Source organism: Ciconia boyciana, chromosome 11, assembly GCF_034638445.1.
Source record: "Ciconia boyciana chromosome 11, ASM3463844v1, whole genome shotgun sequence".
Taxonomy (NCBI): domain Eukaryota; kingdom Metazoa; phylum Chordata; class Aves; order Ciconiiformes; family Ciconiidae; genus Ciconia; species Ciconia boyciana.
In genome coordinates this window covers 4,935,988-4,958,884 of record NC_132944.1, presented here as the reverse complement: position 1 = coordinate 4,958,884, position 22,897 = coordinate 4,935,988, and the positions used below count along the sequence as shown (strand labels likewise).

General features: G+C 40.2%; 1 protein-coding gene across 5 annotated transcripts in view; it reads right to left on the bottom strand.

Moving 5' to 3' along the window:
- Window positions 1–1,862: 1,862 nt before the first annotated feature.
- The window catches only part of DCAF1 (DDB1 and CUL4 associated factor 1), a 54,617-nt gene continuing 33,582 nt past the window's right edge, over window positions 1,863–22,897 (bottom strand). For 3 of the 5 annotated variants that reach the window (XM_072875693.1, XM_072875694.1, XM_072875695.1), the window contains exons 19-24: window positions 22,631–22,724; window positions 22,052–22,156; window positions 21,161–21,234; window positions 19,864–19,968; window positions 6,581–6,836; window positions 1,864–2,856 (exon numbers count right to left, since the gene is read on the bottom strand). In XM_072875693.1, the coding sequence (XP_072731794.1) occupies window positions 2,798–2,856; window positions 6,581–6,836; window positions 19,864–19,968; window positions 21,161–21,234; window positions 22,052–22,156; window positions 22,631–22,724 (693 nt within the window). In that variant the 3' untranslated portion in view covers window positions 1,864–2,797. Of the gene's footprint in view, window positions 2,857–3,702; window positions 3,893–6,580; window positions 6,837–19,863; window positions 19,969–21,160; window positions 21,235–22,051; window positions 22,157–22,630; window positions 22,725–22,897 lie in introns of those variants that run through there. The other 2 variants (XM_072875697.1, XM_072875696.1) reach the window with 2 other exon arrangements.

Below are 22,897 nucleotides of genomic sequence, written 5' to 3'. Positions count from 1 at the left end.
AGCATTATGGCCTGACAAAAACAAACAACTCCCTGCTAGTCTTCGATTCTGAATCCCCATTTTGCACCCAGCCTGTTACAGTCACCCTATTCCCCAGGACTCTTACATGACGCCCCGCAAGAACACAGGAGGTAGGACAGGGCGCAGGCAGCCTCCCCTGGCCTTGTGTATGTAATGTATTTAACTTTGACAGCTCTGTGATAAGCAGAGAGGCCGAGCCTGCCCAGGAGAGGCAGAGGGGGCTGCTGGAGCAGGTTCTGGCGGGTGACCCGCAGGCTGCAGCAGCCGGGCCCTGCCTCCTTCACCACAGGCTAAGGGCCCAGCGCGCTCCCTGTGGCTCTGTACAATACAGCTAGGATAGGCGTGGGAGGGGAGGGATTGCACAGATACTTACAGTGGCCCGGTTTCAAGTCACATTTATAAATAGGAGCTCCATTCGAGATGTTTTGGTTCTGTCTCACAAAACTAGTTGATAAATTTCTCCAAGACAGCCAGGCCCAGAACAGCAACAGATGCAGCTGATTATAGCTGTGGTACAATGCCAGAACAAGATACGGACATCTGGCACAGTATCTCCCTCTGTTATTAGTAGTTGAGTACATGCTTGCCTTTTTTTTTTCCTCCTCCTGAGCAGCACATTTTCTAAGGTGAAGTTGCATAAGATGTTTTTTGATAAGACAGAGGCTGCCTTCCACAGCTGTTGGATAGCATATCCGATTTTCAATCCCCTCATTTAATCAGAATGCTGCTCCAATTGCTGGTCTTAAATGCTGTAGTAATCGCAACTTGTTCATCTTGATCGACTCTGTAGGGTACAATTATCCATTATAAGTTGCAGCAGAACCTTTCTTTTTAATTATTAACAAGCAGCCCTGGTAAGCGATGCTGGAGGGAAGAAAAGCTATCCCTTCTCTTGGTTAAAAAGGAAATCCTTCCTCTTCAAGCAATGAAACCTTGAGCCTTAGTTGAAACGAGCACAGTTCTTGGTGGAAAACTTGCTGTAGTGTCAAGGAGTGAGAAGCCTCCACTGCCCTGTTCTGCCTCAAACCCTATTCTGAAAGTGGCCAAAACAGAGAAAGGGTAAAAAGTTGAGTGGATGTTATCTGAACACCTGGGAATAAATAGCACATTTAGTGGCCTTGTCCAAGCAAGCAACGAGTGCACTTACCTTCCAGTTCTAACTCACAGAACTAAGCTGAGTGTATGCTGTACAGTGAAATCAAAACACTCAACTGCAATTTTTTTCATCCCTTCTAAGGGCAGGGCCTCTTGTCATGTACAAACAGGAGCACCTACTTTGCCTTCTGCCAGTATAGCCACAAGGCAGCCTACATAATGCCAAACCACACATGGATGAGGAGGCCCAGTGCTGCTCCCACCTTCTGACGCACACCAGCAAGGTGGCGAGAGGTCCCTGCAGCTCACTGCGCTTCGTCTAGCTGAACCGCAGAGTAGATATTCTGGTGCATCTTTAAACAAAATCACAGCCTGGCAGTAGCAGCACCTTCCAGCTCCCACGCAGCGCAGTGAGGATGCGGTGCCATGCTGCCCACAACCCCACTGAGAATTCAAGGCTGTCAGGCAAACCAACAAGGCAGATTTGAACCCACGGGCACTGTGAAATGTAGTGCAGCTCTGGGAGTCCCCATGGACCGGAGCAGTGGGTGGAGCCTGCACTCTCAGAAATCTCACCCCTTGTTTACTTTGCCCTTCCTTATTGCAGCCAGGCCACTAGCCACACTTAGCTGCTCTCCTGCACAAGACTGCGTTCCTCAGGTGCGCAGAGCGGCGCTTTTGCATGGGTGGCAGAGGAATGCATGGTTACAATTCACAGCCATAAACAGAGACAGGATTTGTATTTAATTTTTTAATAAATACACTTTACATTAAAGAAAAAGGCCTTCAATTTGCAGTTTCCACACGCAGGGCAGGAAGGAGGGGGGGGGGAAAAAAGATTATTAAAAAACTTGAACCACAAAGGGCAGAGGGGAGAAAGAGGGCTCAAACTTCTATCCCAGATCCCCATGTCTTCAGGAATACCAGGCTCTGACTAGGCCAAACCAGGATTTCAGCCTCCCACTATAGCTGGTATCACAGCGAGAATCTCCGCTTTAAACAGCCTGTACGTTCAGTTACCAAACACCCCCGGGGCTCCTCCCTGGAGGACAAAAGCATCTGAAACACACTGGCGCACTAGCAGGTGTTAACACCTGTTGCTTTTTTTTTTTTTCAAAAAATAAAATCATATTTAAAATAAAAATATTCTCACTCCTCAACAATTTTAGAAACCATGATCCTCTTATCATTTAGTAGTTGCATAAAAATGCCTCTTCTTTTAAACAATTTTTCTCCCCCAAACCTACCCCATGGTAACAAGGTACTACAGGAATACAAAGTTCATCCCCTCTTTACTAGAACACCTGCCTTTTTTTTTTTTTTTTTTTATATATAAAACTATTTCTGTTCTTTAGGAAAGAACTTTATACAAAGAAAATATATTGTGAAATATCTTCAGAAGTTTCCTTGAAGAGGAGAGTCATCTGAGCCTAAAATAAAAAATAAAAAAAAAGGCAGAGAGAAAAGAGGCCTAACCCCAGGTCTCTTTATTGTAGAGCTTCAGACTTAGCCCCGAGCCTCAAACTGACTCAAACCAACACAGCGGATGGGCTGGAGTTCCTCAGATTTTCCCAGGAGAAAAAGGGTTGGGGTGCTCAGAATCAGTTTCCAATTTGGTCTCCAGTCTTCTGCTGGGAAGGGAGCATCTCCTCCTGCCAACACCCCACCTGGCAGTCGCTCCTCACTCATTCAGAGACAGGATTATGTCGTCCTCCAAGTCAGAGTTATCTGAGCTGTCGGCTGAAAAGGAGACATGTAGGTTATGTTTGGTTTGTGGAAGAACACAGCTGTCAGGGCTGCTAAGCAAGGCAAGGCATTCATAGTTACAAGAGATGGCCACCACCTGCTTGAGACCAGCAACTCCCCAGCAATGACGGAGGCAGCTACCACCATTACTGCATTTCAAGTCAATCAAAAGCAGTTAGCTAATCTGCACCAGAGCTTGCTTTCCCTGGTTAAAACAGAGAGTCAAGAGGAGAGTAGCTTTAGCAAGTGCAGTTTCTACTAGCTGGCAGTTTTTTTCCCCATGACGAGACGGGGAGAAAGACACCAGCAGTAAGTTACCTGCACGTGAGCTGCCTGCACAACTTACTGTGCACATCTAAGTGCAATAGCTCTTCATGCTGGGGGCTGGACAGATCTGGCAGTCATTCCTCACAGCTGTTATTTGAAAGCAAGCTTGACAGTTCTACCAACCTGGTGTGGTGAAATACGGCCTCTGTATAATGTGCATGGGGTTAATTCATTATGCAGTAAGTTAGACCCAGACTTTCTCAGTACTAGCTTCTTCTTGGCCTGTCACTCCCCTCTGCACAGCACAGCAGGAGAAGCAATCCATACACTCACAACTAGAACCTTCCTCTAGCAACCTGAAGGTTTCTGTAGTGAATTTAACTACATAGCACTCATTAAAGCTGACCTGAAAATTGTGCTTTTCCTGGTTTCTTCATTGTGGTACAAAGGATTTGCCAGAAGCAGTCACACACACACACTTGCTTTTTATCTTAAAACATAAGATCTCTCCTCCCTCAGTTGTGCAAGAGGGAAGTGGTAGCAGCTCTGGCAGCAAGAGGTCTCCTACCTTACCTTAGAGGTGATGTTGGTTCTTTTTCTTATGTGAATTCATTGGATGCTGCAGTTAACTAGGTGTTAAAAATAATAAAAAAAAAAATATACCAAGACTTCCTCTTAGCCATCTCAGTTACAATGGATCTCTAAAGTGCCTGTCAAGGTAAGCAAGGCCTTCTGGAAGGTTCACCCCTTCTCAGATGCTTTCCTTGGGGAAAAAAAAAAAAATCACAGGCAAGCAGCAGAGGGCACAAACCCTTTCCCCCAACCCTCCGCCCTGAAGATCAGCCAGCTGCCCTTCCACTGTGATCAGCAAGCGATACTCCAGTCTCACCATCCATCATACTGAGCCTAAGCTGAGAGGTCATCAGTGCTCCCAGAACAGCTACAGCCACGTAAGGGGAGTTGGCAAACACCAGCCAGTGCTTGCAGCAGCTACACTTACACAGTAAGAGGGAAAGAAGCGCAAGTGAAATAACAATCCAGAAAATCTGGAGAAGAAGAGAAGCTGAAAAAGTTGTTGCCTTTTTTTTTTTTCAACACCAGAGGAAAGCTTTCAAAAGGGATCTCCTAACTCTTTATTCTCCAGTCCACCACACAACCTTCCAGTTTTGAGCTCCATGTCTATAAGTAAACCTGATTGCAGTTAACTGCTTGGCAGAAGCTTATAGACCTGCCTAGAAGTTGCCATTTTCGATTACAGAAGAAAAGAGGAAACAAGTCAGCCATGATGCTGGTGAGAATTCCATGTATGTCTTCCATCTTATGTCACATGTGCATTTCAAGAAGGACACCCCACTGGCCCAGGAACAAGCTCTTGAAAGATCTTCATGATGCATAAACTGCTTTGAACAAGACAAACAGATCCACCCTCCCCAAGGTGGTGACAAAGAAGGAGGAAGACAAATTTATACTTAAAAGGTTCTCCATGGACTATTCCTGAAAAGGAAACAAAACTTTTTCTAATGCACAAGGAACCAAAGCCACTCACTCCCCTGTTTCAACTATTCTTTGAATTATTTTGTTTTGAAGCACACCCCACTGTATGTTATGGAGGTTCATCCAAAATACAGCAAGGGTCTGCAGTAGGAAGCACTCTAAATGTGTCACAATGCCTCAGATCTGTACTTTGCAACAGTATCAGTGCCCTTACAACTTCTAATTCTGGAACACAGAATAAGCAAAGGAGAGGGAAATTTTAATTGCTCTTGCTGAGTGAGAAACAAAAGCAAGCCAGATGAAGTTGAAGTCACAGAGAAGAAGCCACAGAACCCCACTCATCAAACCCTGTGCAAGGACCATGCATACATCAGCCTGGTAGAGCTGCACTCCCTGCTTTAAGTTCCCAAAGATGCTGCCAAGCAACCTAACAGCCACAGGATGGGCTGGCTGCAGCTCCACAGCAATACCAGATCAAAGTTCTGATCAAGTGGTTCTATCCATAAACGGTCTACAGATGTGGCCATTTCATAATATGCAGTGCTCTGCAGAGTACACTTGAAATAACTAAGTGTCAAGTAGCACCTAGTTTTGTTACAGGAATAGTTATTGAAATGGCCTGAACTTCCCCTCCATTCTGCCCCTTGGACAATTCAAGCTACAGCACGCTGGGTGCTCTCTTAACAGCTTCTGGCCCTGCACCCCCTGAGGAAACAGAAGCGGAGCTGTGTCAAGAAGGTCCTGCCAGCTACTGGGACAGAAGTTATCCGCAATCCCAAAATGCTGAACTGCAATATGCTATTAATGAATTTGAGCTATGTAAATGTCCTGTATGGCCCTGCATTGCATACCTACTACCTTCAAGAGAACAGCAGACTGACCCCACAGAATAACTCTGGCAACCTGATGTGGCCGCATCCTTAAAAATGACTGAGCTGCATTCTAACAGAAAAGAGGGACATGAATGAGTCTGCCAGCCACATTAGTGCCAAAACAGAGGCCTGACATGCTTAATCCTCCAGCGCATTGGCAGAGAAGACTGATTCCCACCTCAGCTCTCACATTAATCTCCTGTCACTGCAGGACTTAAATACCTTGCATGCTGCAATGACTTATCCTTACCAACCTTTTAACTTCAGGTAACTACATTATCCCCATTTTACAGCTTGGAAATGAAAAAGGACTAAATGGCTTGGCCATGCATACTCAAAAATTGTGCTGAAAAAAAGGAACAGAATCTGGTGTCGCAAATCCCAAGTCTGATGCTATCCTACTCACCTTCTCTTTCTTGTGAAGCCTTTTTCCAAATTGAATTGCTACATTAAAAGTTCAGACCTTTCTTTCCTATACCCACACACACATGCACACTTTGTTAACTTTACAAGTCTCTGTATCTGTGGAATACCAGAAAGAGAACAATTTAAATTTTATCCCAAAAGTTATGTTAGCTTCAGAACAGTCTAAAAAAGGAAGTGAAGTCAGAAATGCCATGTTGGTTTTGCACTTTAAGCAATTACAAAAGAGAAAAAATAGCACCAAGGAACAAATATGCTTCTCTGTCCTTACAGGTACAAATAAGGCAGAGAAGACAGGTGAGGTAACAGTTCAACCAGTGTCCCCTTGAAGGGCAGGACACACAAGCAATCAGACAAGGCTTCTTCACATGGAGTTTCTTGGCCTGCCTTTAAGTTCTCACACACACACCTGGGAGCACTTGAAGAAAGGAGATACCTTCCTTTCCAGAACTCTCAGTTGTTCTCTTAGATAAGAGCTGTTTTTACCCACAGATTACTTTGAGAGGCCACAGGTGAACAAGCATGACGATTTGTGCCTTTCATAGCAGCGAGGGGAAAAGTCAGCTAAGTCATTTCAGGGAAGACTTAGATGTTGCATATTTGTCAGGACATTAAACAGAGGACAAGGTCACCTGTGGTTACCAAGCTGGGCACACACTTACTATCTCCAAGAATCAGCTCAACTTCCTCATCAGCATCAGAATCTTCATCTTCACCCTCATCTCCCTCTTCCAGGAGGTTGGCGAGCTCCTCATCATCGGAGGGAGAAAAGTCATTTTCTCCATCCTCACCAGCATTCTCATTGTTCTCATCCTCCTCCAGCTCAGCCTCCAGCAGCTGGTCCGTATCTAGTTCATCAAGGTCATCTGTATCATCATCATCATCTTCATCATCTTCTTCCTCTTGCTCTTCTTCCTCCTATAAAGATAGCAAAAATAGTCCATTGCAGACATTAAAACAAATGTAAAATGGAATAATTGAAGAAAAACATATTTGTAGTTTTCACTTCTCCCCATATCCAGACATCACATGTTATAAACACTTTCCCATCACCCATATGAAACACCTTCTCTCCACAACTACAGAACATGACACATGCTAGATCATTTGCAGGCCTGCAAAAGTCTTATCTGCACAATGCTGGTGCAACACAGGTGCCATTGGCTCAAGCTCCTCCCCAACACTGGCCATCAACATGTGTCACCACAATGCACTCTTGAGAAGGACATGCAATAAGACCTGTTAATCCATGGCTTTGTTGCTAGTCTTGTACAAACTGCTTTAGTTTCAACTGGACCAAAACCTCTACTTTGCATCAAACAGCATGCAGCATAGGATGTTCAGTCTCTCAGTCATTCCTGATTTAGATGAGCGCTAAAATGTAGGGAAAGATACTATTAGCCTAAACCAATCCCTGAATCACTCAGCTTCAGAGGATGGAACTGTTTAAAGCAGCTCAGAAGTCTCATCTTTGGCATTTACCTGTGGATCAAGATCTTTCTCTATCAAACCATAAGAATTAGCATTCAGTAAAACAACTGAATTTCTCATTGTACAGATCAAATCCAGAAATCCACGTCTAGCAGATAAAACTGAGTGGGAAGAAGCTCTGTTACAGTCCTATCGTTCTTCCAGACAAACAAGAGGCCAGAAAGTGCCATCACAAGCCAAGCTCCAGAATTCTTCAAGACTCAAAGAAAGGGTTCACAATATACCTGCACATCTCCTTAGAGTCACACCCTTTTTCTCGAACAGAATGCTCTCATGTGGCAGGAAGGCAGCTCTCAAGTCATTCAGTCTTAATTGCCCCTTTGTTTTGGGAGGGAACACATTTTGCAAAATTATGAAGCAGTTAAGATAGATATTTAACAACCCACTTCAAGGGTTAGTTTGGTCCTCAAGCTCACCACACTCACACTGTGCTGTTTAGACTGCTGCATTTTCAGATCTAAAAGGACAGAGGAAAAAGACCTTACTGTCATCTCCCCAACCTACTTTTTGTTCAGTCAGTGCTATTAAAAAATCCACCACACTTACACAAATCCAACATCTGTCATAGGCAAAAGAAACAAGGAATGCCAAAAAGCCTGGGCAAATGTTATTGTTTCTTCACTTGCAAAAGGCAGCCAAGTCTTCTCCACTGACCAGAAGTGCTGTGTCATTTAAATGGACATGACAGTATAAAAGCATTGGTTTGCTACATACAGTTTTCTTCCTGAAAGAGCTTTTATTAAGTATAAAATTAAAACAACCTGTATTAAAGCCTATGCTTATTTTAAGCAATTACAAACTTTACTTTGAGTCAATGAGTCCTCAAATAAACAGACATAGCTCTTTGAATGGTATACACACAGGGAGAGGAAATGTCTTACAGTTCACAGTTTTAAACTGCAATGCCATATTGAGTATGTTTTTCCATAAAATATATTGAATTGTGTATAAAAGCTTTTGCCTTAATAACTTTTACTTTTGTTCTATGCAGTACCTGCAGAGAGACCAATGTCTTAAACTTTATTACTCTATCCAGAATTGAAAAATTGATTAAAAACTGAAAAGGCAGGAGAGTTTATTTTCCTTTTTCAGTTTCTAAACAACTCTGAAGCTGGAAAGGAGGAGATAAATTTATTTTAAAAGCTTGGAAAAATTAAGCCAAGTTTATCACAAGTGTCTGGAGAGAGAGACACAACTGTAGACATTAGGAAAAAAGTGTATTGTCTATGAGATTCATTTAGAGTCTGTGTAGTTGAAACCTAAAGGATTGTGAAATGAGTTAGGTACCCTCTTATTTTCCACATCTGTGGAATTTCTGAAAGCATTTTTTTCCTAAATATCTAGCCCACAATGACTTAAAAGAAAATGTCAAAACTACTGAACTTGTTTATGTTTCACATTTAACGTATTTATTGGAAATTGAAATACTATTTTATCAACATTTTCATTCAAGCTTAAGGCAAGGCATATATAGCAATATCATCCTTCAAATACAGGATGAAATGAAATATAGTTGTATAAAGCTAAAGATTTCTTCTGGATGACAAGAATAAGCGCCAAATTACACAGAAAGGGTGTATATTTAGCTGCAAATTAACTTTGAAGGATTATACCAACCAGTAAGGAAAAAATCCTTTATGAAAATACAAATAGCAACAGAATACTAGAGAATTGAAATCAATGTTTCCACCCTTCCTTTTTAAATTACTTAATCTGAAGTAGGTGATTAGAATCAGGCCACACTCATTTAAAAACCACCTAAGAACAGCAAGATGTGATCTAAATTATACCTGTCCTTGGTAAACCAGAAAATAGTGTGAAAGCCACACTACAGGAAGTCACATGTGCATGTGACAGAGAGAGCATGACATATGCACAGCGCTGAGCACTCATGTGCTCAGCTGTCATTCACCTTACCGAGCTGAATGAGTGACAGAGAACACAGTTCAAGAGGAGTGATCTTAAATTAGTGAGAAACCCGTACCTTATCATGTTTTAAAGAACACAAACAGGAACCTGGAAACTGTGATGCTTCTGCTAAGTAACAGGCTAATTCTGCATTAGCTTCCGAACAATCTCCAAGCACAAACTTCTGCAGGCACACTGCGGTACTCCCATCTAGAAACACAAGGCTTGCGTATCTGTGGTGAGATCTCTCTTAAGAGAGCACACTGAGCTTCTGCACCCCAAACCAATCTGTGGGACATACAGCTGAGAAAGACTCCACCTGGTATTTCCTCACACTTATCACCATCATATGTAAGTGATATCCAGCCTGTTAATGGATATCTAGGCTGTATCCTCATCAGATACCACAACTGTCTCACATAAGAGATCCATATACAGATTAAAAATGGCATGCCTTCCCTGGTGACTCATTCAGTATGCTTGTATAAGAGCAGTGAAAAAAATCCTGTGCAATGTCACAAGGGCAGATAGGCAGAACAGTTATTCCAAACCACATCTGGATTTGTGAAGGAAAAACCTGCAAAAGCAAGCTCCTACCCATTCATCAGTAGTTCCCAAGAGCTTTGGGCAATCACACAGGTGCTGCTAGAGAAAAGAACCAGCGTGCACATCTATGCAAAACAAGCATGCACCTGGGCTTATCTTCCTCACTGGAGTAAACTGATCCACAGAACCCATGGACCAGCACATTCCATATGACTTAAGCAATATCAAGGAATTGTTTTAGCCACCACTAACTCCTTTAGATGCCTAAAGATATTCTTCTATTTGGGTTGTTTTCTGTAAAAGCTGCTTAGATCAGAACTTCAACTGTTCATGGAGTCCTCACATTCCTCCTCTGCTTCCTTAGAAAATATCCTCATCCCTCTCCAACAGAAGCCACTTCACAGCTGCCAGTTATCTTTACAGAAGGCAGGAGAATCACAAACTGACCATCTCATAACCTTCCCTCTGTAAAACATCCTACCTCACTATCAGCACTCTGACTCACTGCCTGATATTTCTGTGTGCCTGCTCTACAGCCAGATGCACTATTATTACAGTACAGCCAGACCAAAACCCTATCTTCCTATGTAATTCATGTAAGATTCAAACAATCCCAACCTGAGGCTATGATAGAAGAAAAAAGAAAAAAAAGTCTAATGCTCCCTTTTAAAGAGAGTAGGCAACACTCAGAGGGACATGATGGAGCCCAGCTTTTGAATTAAGGATGTCACATTGCTACCTGTTTTAGTCACACTGTGATTCAGATATATTAATTGCTTTTAGATACCTACCCTTAGGATTAACTTAAGGGAGCTTTACCTTGATAGATGCCAAGAGTAGAACAGTTTGAAGTAGAGTACCTGTTGACCTCTAATGAGACTCAAACTTGTAATTATATATTATATAGATATGTATTAATTTTATTATTATATAATATAGTGAATACGAATGCTAGGGGTTTTCTGTGTTATCTTCACAATACTGCACCAGTGTTACTCTTCTTCATCTCCAGCATACACAAATGTCACTACATCACAGCTGCAATGCAGAGGGCATTATAGTATCAACATACCTGGATGGCCAACTCTTTCTGCTCTTCAGAAATCCAGTATCATAATTATAATAAAGGAATTTCAATCCAGGAAACACCCACCGTGTTTCATACAAAAAATGGCTTCCTGGCCCCACTTCTCTGCATAAATACTTACGGTGCTGACTTCACCCCCGTTAAAGCAAAGACTGCAAAAATAAGGCAATGAACAAAGACAAAGCTGACAATTTAAAGTGAACAAGAGAACAAAACAAAACCCCAGTTACAAGGGGATAGCAAAGAGGGAGGCTGCAACTTTAGTGGGCAATAGCTACCCACAGATGTAAGTAGGATGTCCACACAGGGACAGGCCCCAGTTTAACTTAGAAACTGTTTGACTCAACTAAAGAGTTAATTTGACTCAACTAATAAAGACTAGCTTAGGCTGGAAAAGACCATCTATACAAAGGGTTTGTATCAGTTTAACTCAAAAAGTCTTAAGAATGTAAGTCAGTAATGTATAGTACCATCAGTTAGACAAGTAAAAAGGATGCAGGAACTATCAGTTCTTCTAGGATAAGACTGCAAAATGGGACAACTAATTTAAGTGTGCATCTTAGAGAAATCTCTTAACACTCACTAACTCACCAAAATTCACTAATTCACTTACACAGTAACACATAAATAGCTTCAACACATAGTCTATGACCCTGGAACTACTTTGGGGATGATGAAGAGGGCAAAAGTGATTCACATCAGCTTTTTAACATGCCTGCATACAGGCAGATTTACAGAGATGTAGTAGTACAAGAAAAGCTGGACATTAACTTACAGAATCAGAAAAGTTGATTACATAGCAAAGGATTATCTCAAGATCATCTCAAAGCAAGTTACTGGTAACTTAACTCTACTACCAGTTTGCGATCTTACATAAAGATTCAGACAGCCAAGTAGATTTGGTTCAATTAATTTATAATTTATAACTACAAAGGAAAAAACAACATCCCCTAAAGGAATGGCATATATAGGGGTGGCAGCACTGTAACAAAAAAATGCTTGACCTAATTCTTCATGTTGCCAGCATTTACAACCCATTCAGAGCTTAGTAAATACCCTTTGCTCTTGTTCAAGTGTTATGTATATTCTTCCATATTGTTCTTTGAGGCATGTTTGCATGCCCTTCATAGACTTTCATCATCATAGATTTTCTTACTGTTCCCCTTTACTCATTCATGTTGCACATACAAAACTCAGTCTGTCTTTTTGGGTAGTACAGGTTATTGATACGTAACATATTCACCAGTGTTCATCTCTCAAAGAACATGCAAAGGCTCAGGAAAACCCCAGTCTTTCACTTATTCAAACTCTGATACAAAATATATGCTAACTAGGCAGAACTTTGATTTTTTGATTTTAACATATTTCTGCACTGTAATTTAACATTAAATCAGTGTATGTACGAAGTGCTTTCAGGAAGCATGGCTTACGGCACTGCAGATCTGCAGTATTTAAAAATATACCAGCTTGCTTTATAAGCACTCTTAAGACTTTTTATAGAGTTTTCCTACATTTCTTGAATCCAAAGATTTTTTATGACCAGATGAACAGAACTTGAGACTTCTCAACTGCAGATTACATAATCTCTCAAATTTACACTAGGCTGGCTGTTAGCTGCCAAGAGAAGATCCCACAGGTCTTTTTTGATTGTCGATATAGGTTTGGAAACCTTAACTCAGTTTTGAGATTTACAGGTCACTGATTTTTTGCTTATTTGACATGGTTTCAGTTGTTACAAAAAGCTTCATCTTTTCATCTAATACCTCATTCACTTTTTCTTCCTCTTCTAGGAGTTGATTCACAGTCCAAAACAAGTATTTACATCAACAGTTCTCTGCCCAACTTCCTCTGTTACTGCTCTGTGAACTCTTCAGCTGTCATCATCTCACAGCTGCTCCTTCCCCAGCCCCATGCTCACCTATCATCACTTCCAAGTCAACACCTCTCACCTGCAGATGCTTTCCAGCAACAGTCCCTTCCTCTGAAAACACAATCTCTATTGCATCTCTCAGTTTGAATCACGCTATATGGTATTACTCTACTCTAACTGTTCTTATTTTCATCTATGAGGCTGCCTTTTCTCTACCTGCAAAACAGTTAATCAAATGTCAGTGACGCTTTTCCCACTTTTTCAAATCTTTCAGCTCATATTTAATTCACTTCTGGCTATTTGTAGCTAAGTCTAATCATCTGCTGGTAAACAGTTTATAGAAACAGATGCTTATTTTCTCTAGGTTTTTTGTTTGGTTTTTTTGTTTGTTTGGTTGGGGGGTTTTTTTTTGTTTGTTTTTTTTTTTTTTTTTTGGGGGGGGGGGGGGGGTAAAGAAATTCATGTTTCCCAGAGTCTCATTATTTTGGTCAATTTATTTGCTTTTGCAAGAAACCACCTACTAGTTTAAGTCTCACTCTCTTTCACCCTCCTCCCCCAAGTTTCTCCTGGAGAAAAGCAAACCTATTTTTAGTAACCTGGTCTCTTCCAAATTATCAGTATTATTTTAATTACTACCTATTTCCAGCATTGGAAGGGGCTTTGCTTTCAGGAAAAAAGAACATATGATCTTTGTTCAAATACAAGTTCACTGAAGAATGTTTCACTCCAGAGGAATAAGTCTCTCCTTGTTTTAGTAATTTATCTTTCTCCACAGACAATCCCCTTGTCATATCTTCTGACAATTGTTCTCTTTGCTTCCAAAGCATCTGTGCAGCATATTGGTACTTTCTGATCCTTTGCCATGCAATTCTCAGGAGTGACAAAGTGACAATGTCTGGTTTTCAGTCACTTAAGAGTTTCTACCCAATTCCTCCCCCACCCACTTCTTAACACTCCCTGAACCATGGGCAGTGGAAAAAGCTTAAATACAGTCCTTCTAGGGGGTCAAGCATGTAAGGAATTTTATGTCCTAGATTACCTAGTCTCCATCCTTCCCCTCAGCTAGCAAGCCCAAACTCACTTCTTATTATCATACCATTAAATTAATTCTAAGTATTAATCTCCTTCACACTACAGGGCTGCACCTATTTTTACCTTCTTGGCTACTTCAGTGTTAGAATTTCTACTTCTTCTTAGCCATTAATGAGGTCACAGAGCTAGAAACTTCGAAGCCTGGGAATGCGCAGAAGTTACTATATGTAACAAGCAAGGAATCTTACCATAGGCTTCTATGCAGATGTAGGTATGTGCAGATTTAATACAGGAAACAGCACACAGCATACAGTATGTCACAGAGGCAAAACATGGAGTGAAGAAATAAAAAAGCAGTTACTCTCTTAGTCTATGTAAGTAGGTTTAGCTTGTCTAACAATGACTACTTACCTGTGATGAATGAAAAAGCATCCATGACACAGATAAACAAAAACTTTAAAGTAACTGGGCCTCTGTAGAATTGGCATGTTCAGTTGGGACTCTTTTGACCAATGCTCTGTTTTTTTGCCTATGTAATGTTTTCATTTTAACATGACTGTATGTACCTGACGATAATCATTCTAACTCCAGAGTCACTGTCCTCTTTGAGGCATGGGCAAGTCATCATTTCGCAGTTGATACATTCCTTAATGCTAGGGATAAATGTGTTCTAATGTGACTGTTATATTCTCTGTGCTGTACGGCTCAGAAACAATATAAGGAGTCCAGAATTAGGTGCAATTTCTGAATCTGCTTCTCTTCCTTCGTCTCACTCACAAAAATAAGCCCATTCCTTTAACTGCATGACAAAAAGCAATAGTGTGTAAAGGAATTTCAAAATTTGGCAGGTAAATGAACTCTCCCTCTATGGACGAGAATTTCTTCCTTTATTTTCTCAAGATTCTGACCGACATCTCTCATCACAGCTGAGGTAGCTTTTATTTTCTTGGATCCCAGCTACTCTGGGAATTCTAGAAAGATGTGTTAGGTGAGACAAAGTCAACCTTTGATGTCACTGAACAGGCAGAATATGCTTTTATCTCTGGTGAAGCTGTTTTACTCCATAATACTAGGTCTAGTCTTCTGAAAACTCCAATTACTTTTCCCTTTCCAAGAATTTCCTCTGTTTGCACTAACTGACAGCTAGTGAAACTGGATTCTGAAACAGCAGAATAGGCTGCAGCAGTCACAGTTATTTGCTACTATCTAAAAATGTGGTAAGAAGTACAGGTACTGGGAAAACTTTTTTTTTTTAAGTATCTGTTTTAGAGGATGCCTGTTCAAAAGATGTGTCTGTTATGTAAACAGGTCTTTGATGGAAACCACTCTTTACGTAGCATCCCCGGCTGCAACTAAGGTCAGATTCCTATTAAGTTGTGCAATAAACACATGCATATTATTATCAGTTGAGGCATTTGTCTGAAAATACTTGTTCCCAGCTATTATCCTGTAAAACATTTCATCTTGAGCAAGATTTCAAAACAAACCATATCTTCAAATGTTACAGGAATAGCTCCTGAATAACTTAGGGTCCCTGATGACATTAATCATTCTAGGCAGCTTGTAGTGACAAAGCAACACCATGGTCTGATGGTTCTCAAATACATGGATTAAGGTTTGTGGGGTTTTTCCCCAGCAAATAAGTATCCACATGAAAACAAGCCTGTAGCAAACCAACAGCAATAAAAGTACAGTGGAATTGCCGTTGCAGGCAGCTAGGGAGAGAGTCCTAAAATAAAAGTAGAAACTGGGATCACAAAGACCACATAGAAAGCTGAGGAAAAACATTCTCCATCCTGGCTAAACCACACATTAGACTAGTGATTGCCTTCTGAGTCTTTATTGCCTTATCTCCAAAGCTTTCATTTCACATCACCTAGAATTTTCTAAACCAATGCAAAAAGACAAATTACACACCTACCATCACCATTTCGATAGCCCAGAAGCACTGCAGGATAATTAACAGTTCTTCAGTTCTGGCAAAAGAAGTAGAACACACTTTATAGGACAGGGACAGCTAAGTGAAGCAATCTGCTGCTGAAGCCATAAATCTCTCTGAACATGACAGTAACTGAGGGTACTACTTGAGCCTCACAGATGCAACATCATCCACATCATGTACCACAGACAGAAAAATAGCCCTTAAAGAACTAATATGGAAAGAAAAACTAAAATAAAGAGGTAAAAATACACAGACTGAAAATCCTGTAAGCCACTCAGAAGATCACGTCATCTAGACTTAAGTTTCACAGTTTTGAGTCTACCCTATGGTCAGCCAGTTCCCTTGGTTTTAGCTTTTCTGATCACTTAATATTTCTTAAGTCTCCTCTTCTAGCCCATACCAACTGCCATGTGCCCTTTCTAGGCCAGATCAGTACGTTCACTTTCCTTTGCACCGTTTCCTCAAATTCCTGGTCTGCCTCACTACAGAAGACAGTAGATTACTGAGTGAAACAGGGGATACTAATCAGCCAATAAAGGGAAATAAAAAAGAATTAAGCAAGCTAACAACCAAAAGATGGTCCAGCATCTGTACCAATAGCTCAGATATCCATCTTATTTTTGCTAAGTCTAACTCTGAAGGAGTGTATCAAAACAGTGGCAAATACAGGAGGAAGAAGAGGAAGATCTTGCTGCAGGACTGAAGATTAGGAAACTCTGCCTACTTCCCCATAGACTGAACATAGTTTTGCAAATACTTGTGAGTGAGACTGTCGGTCACTGATGGACCTGTTTAGATACTCACCCAGCAGTGAAATAATACACAAACCTCATGAAAATTCAAGGCAGAAAGACTAGTATTTTTGGAGTAAAACATCCAACAAAAAAAGCTCACAAACTGGCTCTTGCTAAGCGTGTTACTACGATAACTGAGGGAAAATGAAGATGTAAGTACAGACCACAGAGTATCAATATCCATTTAGCATTTATTCTATTTAACAAGGCTTGACAGCTCTGGATTACTGGCCATAACTAGGAAAAGGCAGCAGAGATCTCCTATGAAAGGCTAGTCTAACAGCTAAGGAAGAACCCAGCTTCAGTGGTGCTATTCTCAAGTATCTCAAACAAAACCATAAACTTTTACTGCAGCAGTACCGTACATAAGCCAGCGAAGTCAGCCTGATAATTTAATTTGAGGGTAATTTATGTAACAGATCGGTTGATTTTACAAGGCTTGGTTTGAGAAAGGGGGAGTAATATAATTGTTTGGTTTCTTCACTTAAATAAAAGAAGGAATTTAAAGATATCTATAGGCCAAATACCCCTGCTAGGTTCATTTTATGGCCTCTCAGTCTTTTGCTTTTCAAAAATCCGTCACAGAGCTATCAGTTGACACTTGTCAAAACTGACATCATGAAGTGTCAAAATTTAAAGTAAAAAACGTCAGGCAGATATTTTTCTTCAAGTTCTTAACTTGCCTCAAGCACAATTTTTAAATAAATTTTACTCTGTATCACATGACTTCCCAGCAAGGTTTGTCCATCAAACATGCTTCTATTTGAGTACTTATTACTTTCTGTACAGGCAAAAAACCTGTACTTGTGGACCCATGTAGATCATATACAAAAATACCTATATGCATAAAGTCAAGGTGTGAAGATACAAGGGCCAAACAGATTAATATCTGCTCTAAAAATCTTGACCGAAGAGATACCAGATTAATGTTGATTCACATGGATTGCCCCCCACACCATTTTCATGAAAAAGATCAGAAAGCATCATCTTTTATCCAGAAAGTGTTTCAGAATATCTGTGAGAAGTCTCAATAAGTTTGAAAATTTATTTCCAGTTTTTCAAAGCCTAAATCACAGAAACTAACTAGGCAAGTAGTAAACACGACATATGTATACACAGAAAACTCCCGTTCATCAGGAAACAAATTACTCTTGTTGGCTTTAACAGACAAGTGTGCCAGAGAGATTCCGTCTTTATTCTGAAAAACCGCTACTCATTCTAGCTCAATGCTGGATGTCTCTATGGAGACAAAAGCTATATTTTGTAAGCCTAAGACTAGAACAAACCTGGAGGAACAGCAGTGAACAGCTATGGGATAGAGAGCAAGGGGTTTAGTTTATGTTTTGCTAAATATATATAGATTGAATTTGGGTTCATAAGTGTTGTTTATATTAAAACCAAATCTCTCTTACTAAAGAAACTTGACTTTAACCATCCCTAAAAGTTACTGTCTAGGAAACATCTATACACCCCAGAAATGAAGACCATAAAAAGCAGCAATTACACAATATTAACTAGCCACTCAGCTTGCAAATCGATCCCGAAGCAGCTTTGTTTGAATACTCCATAAGCTTTACAGAAAAGCTTTTAGCATACTTAAATTCTGCCTGGGGCCACCTCCATTTGTAAGACAGGAAGCATCCCCAGTCACATTTGATGGATGATAGATACCTTATCTCTGCTTGGTACCTAGTGTTACAGCCTGGAACCAACAGCATTCAGACTGCCTCCTCTTATACAAATACAGATCTCCACTTAAGTCAACACTTACCAGAGATATTACAAAACAGTGTCTTGATAGCTGCTAGTTAATCATTGTACAATGCAAAATCAATTTCTGCTACAAACTGGTTTTTTGAGATATTATAAAGAAAATGTGAATACGCTTACTAAAATATACTGAATGTGAACAAAAACAGTGGAAGCAGAGACAAAAATAGAAACTATTGCCCAAGGCAAGCACTGGATGGCTAGAAAGTAGAAACACTTTGGAAGGAACAGTAATTTCCCCCCCCTCCATTGTTTCCCAAGGAATTCTACTCTTCACCCAACCTAAAAGTTCCTAAACTGAATCCATCCAATCTAGGGATAGAAACGGTGACCAATGATTTCATAAAAATGCCAAGACTTCAGCTGCAACTTTGTAGCACACTGAGAGGACAGGACAGGAAACTGTATGCAAAACAGAACTACTGCTTTATCTTCAGCTTTACAGTGAAATTGTAATAATAACAACTAACTGCAAAGAAAGTTATTCTTTCCTGGGATCTGGTGTCCAGCCTTCTGAACTAGAAAGTAAAAGTTTTAACCTAGCAACAGGAAGATTCAGAGACAGAAAGGGTATCAGAAATCCAGCTTTCCACACAGTCTGGAAAAAAAACCCACCAAAATATTACCTTCTGAGATTCTTTGGAAAAAGGTGAAATCAGCTTTTCTCACAGGAGATAGAAATATATGATTTACTAGAATGCAGACACCAAAGAGCAGAGAATAATGCATTTAAAATCTTTAGGGAATTGAAGCATAAGGTCTTTGCCTGTTCAAAAAAAACCCACCAAAAAACAAAAACAAAAAACCCCCAAAAAACCAAAACAACCCTGACATTCAAAAAGCTACAAATTCATCTTTAATTCTCATTGTACTGTAGTAAGTATTCTGTGCTACTGTGTATTCTACCAACTGCACCCTGAGGAGCACTTATTGCAGTTCTTAGCTCTTTTGTCAAGTTGCCAGAGATCAAATGGCTGCTCTGAGAAGGAAAACCAATACATCCCAATGCAAACCTACAGCTTTCTTTAAAATTCTTGAAACATTTTGCTGTGTAGAAGTACTCTGCAGTTTCACTGCATTAGTCACAAGTTGTGTCTCATTCAGAAATTGGTGACAAGTTATGCCCAAATATGAGACGTGGAATTGAAAAAAAGAAAACCTCAAAACACTACTGTCTCTACTGGGTGTCAAAATATTAAAAAAAAAAAAACAACAAGCAGAACAAACAGCAAAGTTTCTGATCAAGACTGAAACACTGAGAAATGAATAAACAAACTATAAATTATCATGTCAGTTTACAGTGCACAAAGTTACTGTTCACACAGCTTCTGCATAGATAGTCTTAGTTTACACTGACAGTAAAGTGACCTACTTCACATTAGGTGAGGCCAAATGAGGCAGCTGTACTTTATGGGTAATAAATGAACACCTGTGGCGTCTCACATGTAGACAGCTAACAGCTAACAGCTACTCTTGAACGACCAGGTTAATGCTATACTTCTCACCTGATCTTCTTCTTCATCCTCTTCATCTTCTGCCAAACGCTGCCTGCCCACTTCATACAGTCTGCAAACTGTATCCATGTTCATGGCATCCATGCTCCCTTGATTCTGAAGATGAGATGCCCACACAGCAGTTAGCCCCAGGAATTAAGCTCAGCATTCATATTCAGTGACATATCTGATCTCAGTTACAGAAACATTACCAAAATCCTTCCATCCCATTTACTAGCAGCAGTACAATTAGCACTAAGAACAAGTCTTTTTAGTTTCAAGGACCAGCCCAGGAGTGATGTAAATATGTACTTTCTGCTTCTGTCATCCACTAGTTACACTCTTACTAGTAGACTTAACAAAACCTTTACTGGATCCTTAACATGCTTTGGTTTAGTTCTCACCTAACCGTACACCACTTCCTTTCAAATTTGCCTCCCTATTATATCATTGAACCATATTGCCTTGAGAGAATGCTAAAAGCTGTCATATAGCAAGAGTTCCAGAAGGCAGCAGTCTTATACCCCAGGAACCACTGCTGCCATATGTCAGGAATTAACATCTCCAATGACTCCTGTAAAACAAAATTTTTGCATCTTGGCCTCACAACCTTAGCGACTCCAACTTCAGTAGTTAAACATGAAGCTTGCCCTACTACAAATTCTCAACTCGCTTTTTTTGGTCTGTAAGGATCAGTGTGGTTTACAGTGTTACGTCAACAGGATTTTAAATTAGTCACTACACTTACATAGTCAGGTTCAAAACCCATTAGTTTAATTTGACTTCCCCCTTAACAGACCAGAAGCTTCGCTCAGTAATTTTTGCTTCAAATCCTTAGCTTCTGGGATTTTGCTAGGAAGGTAAGGGAAAAAGGAACAATAAGAGTGATTCACAGAAAAGCTCCATGGGAAGCACCAGGAAGACTGCATTTCCCTGTTATTTGATACAGTGCACATTTTAATAGGAAATTATTCCTATAAATAGGAAAAAAATGCATTTCTCTCTACACTTATGAGAAGGAAAACCTCTGCACATTTTAAAGTGAGAAGTGTTTCAAGAAGAGAGGCAAATGTGTTGGGAAGTTTAAGAAAGTTTAAGGAATTGGAGGCAGAAAAACAAGACTGCTGTGGGTGGACAACAAAAAACTAACAGCATCTTTACCATCATCAAAACACCACCACCGCTTAGGACATGAATTTAACAGTAGGAACTCCAGAATCATCAGTTCTGAAGGTTTTAAAAAGAAACAAAAAAGCACTGCACTCAAACCACAGCTACAGAGACCAGAGTTTATTCTTAGCTCCTTTACCTCAATTACAGCCAGATAGCAGTCCTTGCTGTCTGTGCACAAGTCAAAGATATTCCGCTTTACATCTATGGTAGCTGGAAAACACCACAAAAACTCAGTGGTTAACTGCATATTACTTAATGCTCGCTGAAAGAAAAAAAAGTCTAACAAGATATGTCTAAAAGCAGATAATTAAATGTTGGGACACGAAACAACAGCTGAAGTAAAAGCGAAATGAACATTTGTAACTAATTCAACCTGTAATAAAGAATAGAAATGTTGGAGACTGCCATAAAAAATAGCCAGGTAAGTTCTTAACCTGCTCTGCACAGTGCCTCCCTCCCTTGATAATACATCTATTGGCTTCTCTAAGCATAGCGAACAGCAGATAATCTTCCAGGATAGGTGGCAACTAAGGGACTGAGTGAGCCATGTCTCCTTTCAATAGCAAAAGCCACATTTGTTTATGTTCATAGCAGCAATTAGCTTAGCTCCAGGAGCTTTGCAAGCTGGAGGTCAAACTGACAGCATTTTGAACTACCAGCACAGGGAAATGCTATTGGGAAAGAGAAAAAAATTAAAAAAAAAAAAAAAAGCCCTTTGTAAAATGAGACCAATGACATTTGGCCAAATGACCTACTATCTCAGATTATGCCCTACTTGGAAAGAGGAAAGGAAAGGAAAGCCAAAACTGAATGGTGGCAAGTAAGGCAATCACACACAGAACAGGATATGATACTTGAACTTATTTCAGTGTTAAACCCAACTCTCGCGCTTCAATCAGAACAGGTCATAGCAGAGTTTGTTTTGTCATACACGCAAAGGGGAGGAGGAAGTGAATGTTACTAAGCAGAACTTTCAATAAACCTTCAAACCTCCAGACCAAGCTATTTGTTCCTCTCTTACTCTTACCTATAGGTTTATAATCAGTTGCATTAAATGTCCTGAAAGAAGAGCCAAAGGGACTTCTCATTCTCTCCTCCAGAAGGTCATCTTCATCATCTGCCTGCAACATAGCTGATAGAAGGAAAGATTATTCCACAAATCCACCTTCCATTCATCACCATCATTAATCAACTTAAGATCAAATCAGACTCTGACACGAATTTTCTTTTTATTTAATAGCTTGGCAAGACCTATTTAATATCTATACTTCCAGAGCTGCCTTTATTAATACTGCAGATCATTGAAACTTAATACAGAGGACAAAATTATTTTCTCAAGCATCATCAGATCTGCCATTATACATGTTTTCTTTTTCAATAGGTTGATTTTTAATCTCACAAATGAGTTGTGATATTGCTGATGTTAGAGAAAACTCTTTGTCAGCAATACACGTAGCATAAACTTCCTGAAAAAATTCCAGTTCACACATGCCAGTAAGGCCTGGAGTTAGACAGACTCTCTGAAGCTTCCAATTTCACTGAACAAGCATCTACTTATCTCAAACCAGAGATGACTAAGGAGAGTAATACAAGACTGAAGTCCTACCTCCATACATAACTGTGCCAGTATAGTTGAAGACCACACGACACTGATCCAGTGCAGGTACTGTGTGTAACAAATGGAAAGTTCGGAGGTCCCACTGAAAAAATACAGGCTAAGGAGCAACAAACAATTGAAAGTTTCTATTTCCTTTTCAACACAGTGGCAAACAACTGATTAATTGCGTTCAAGAAACCTCATTGCCGCGTTCTTGCAAACATGACAGAACCGGAGTTGGATTCTGGCACCACAATCCCTTACACGTGTTCAAAA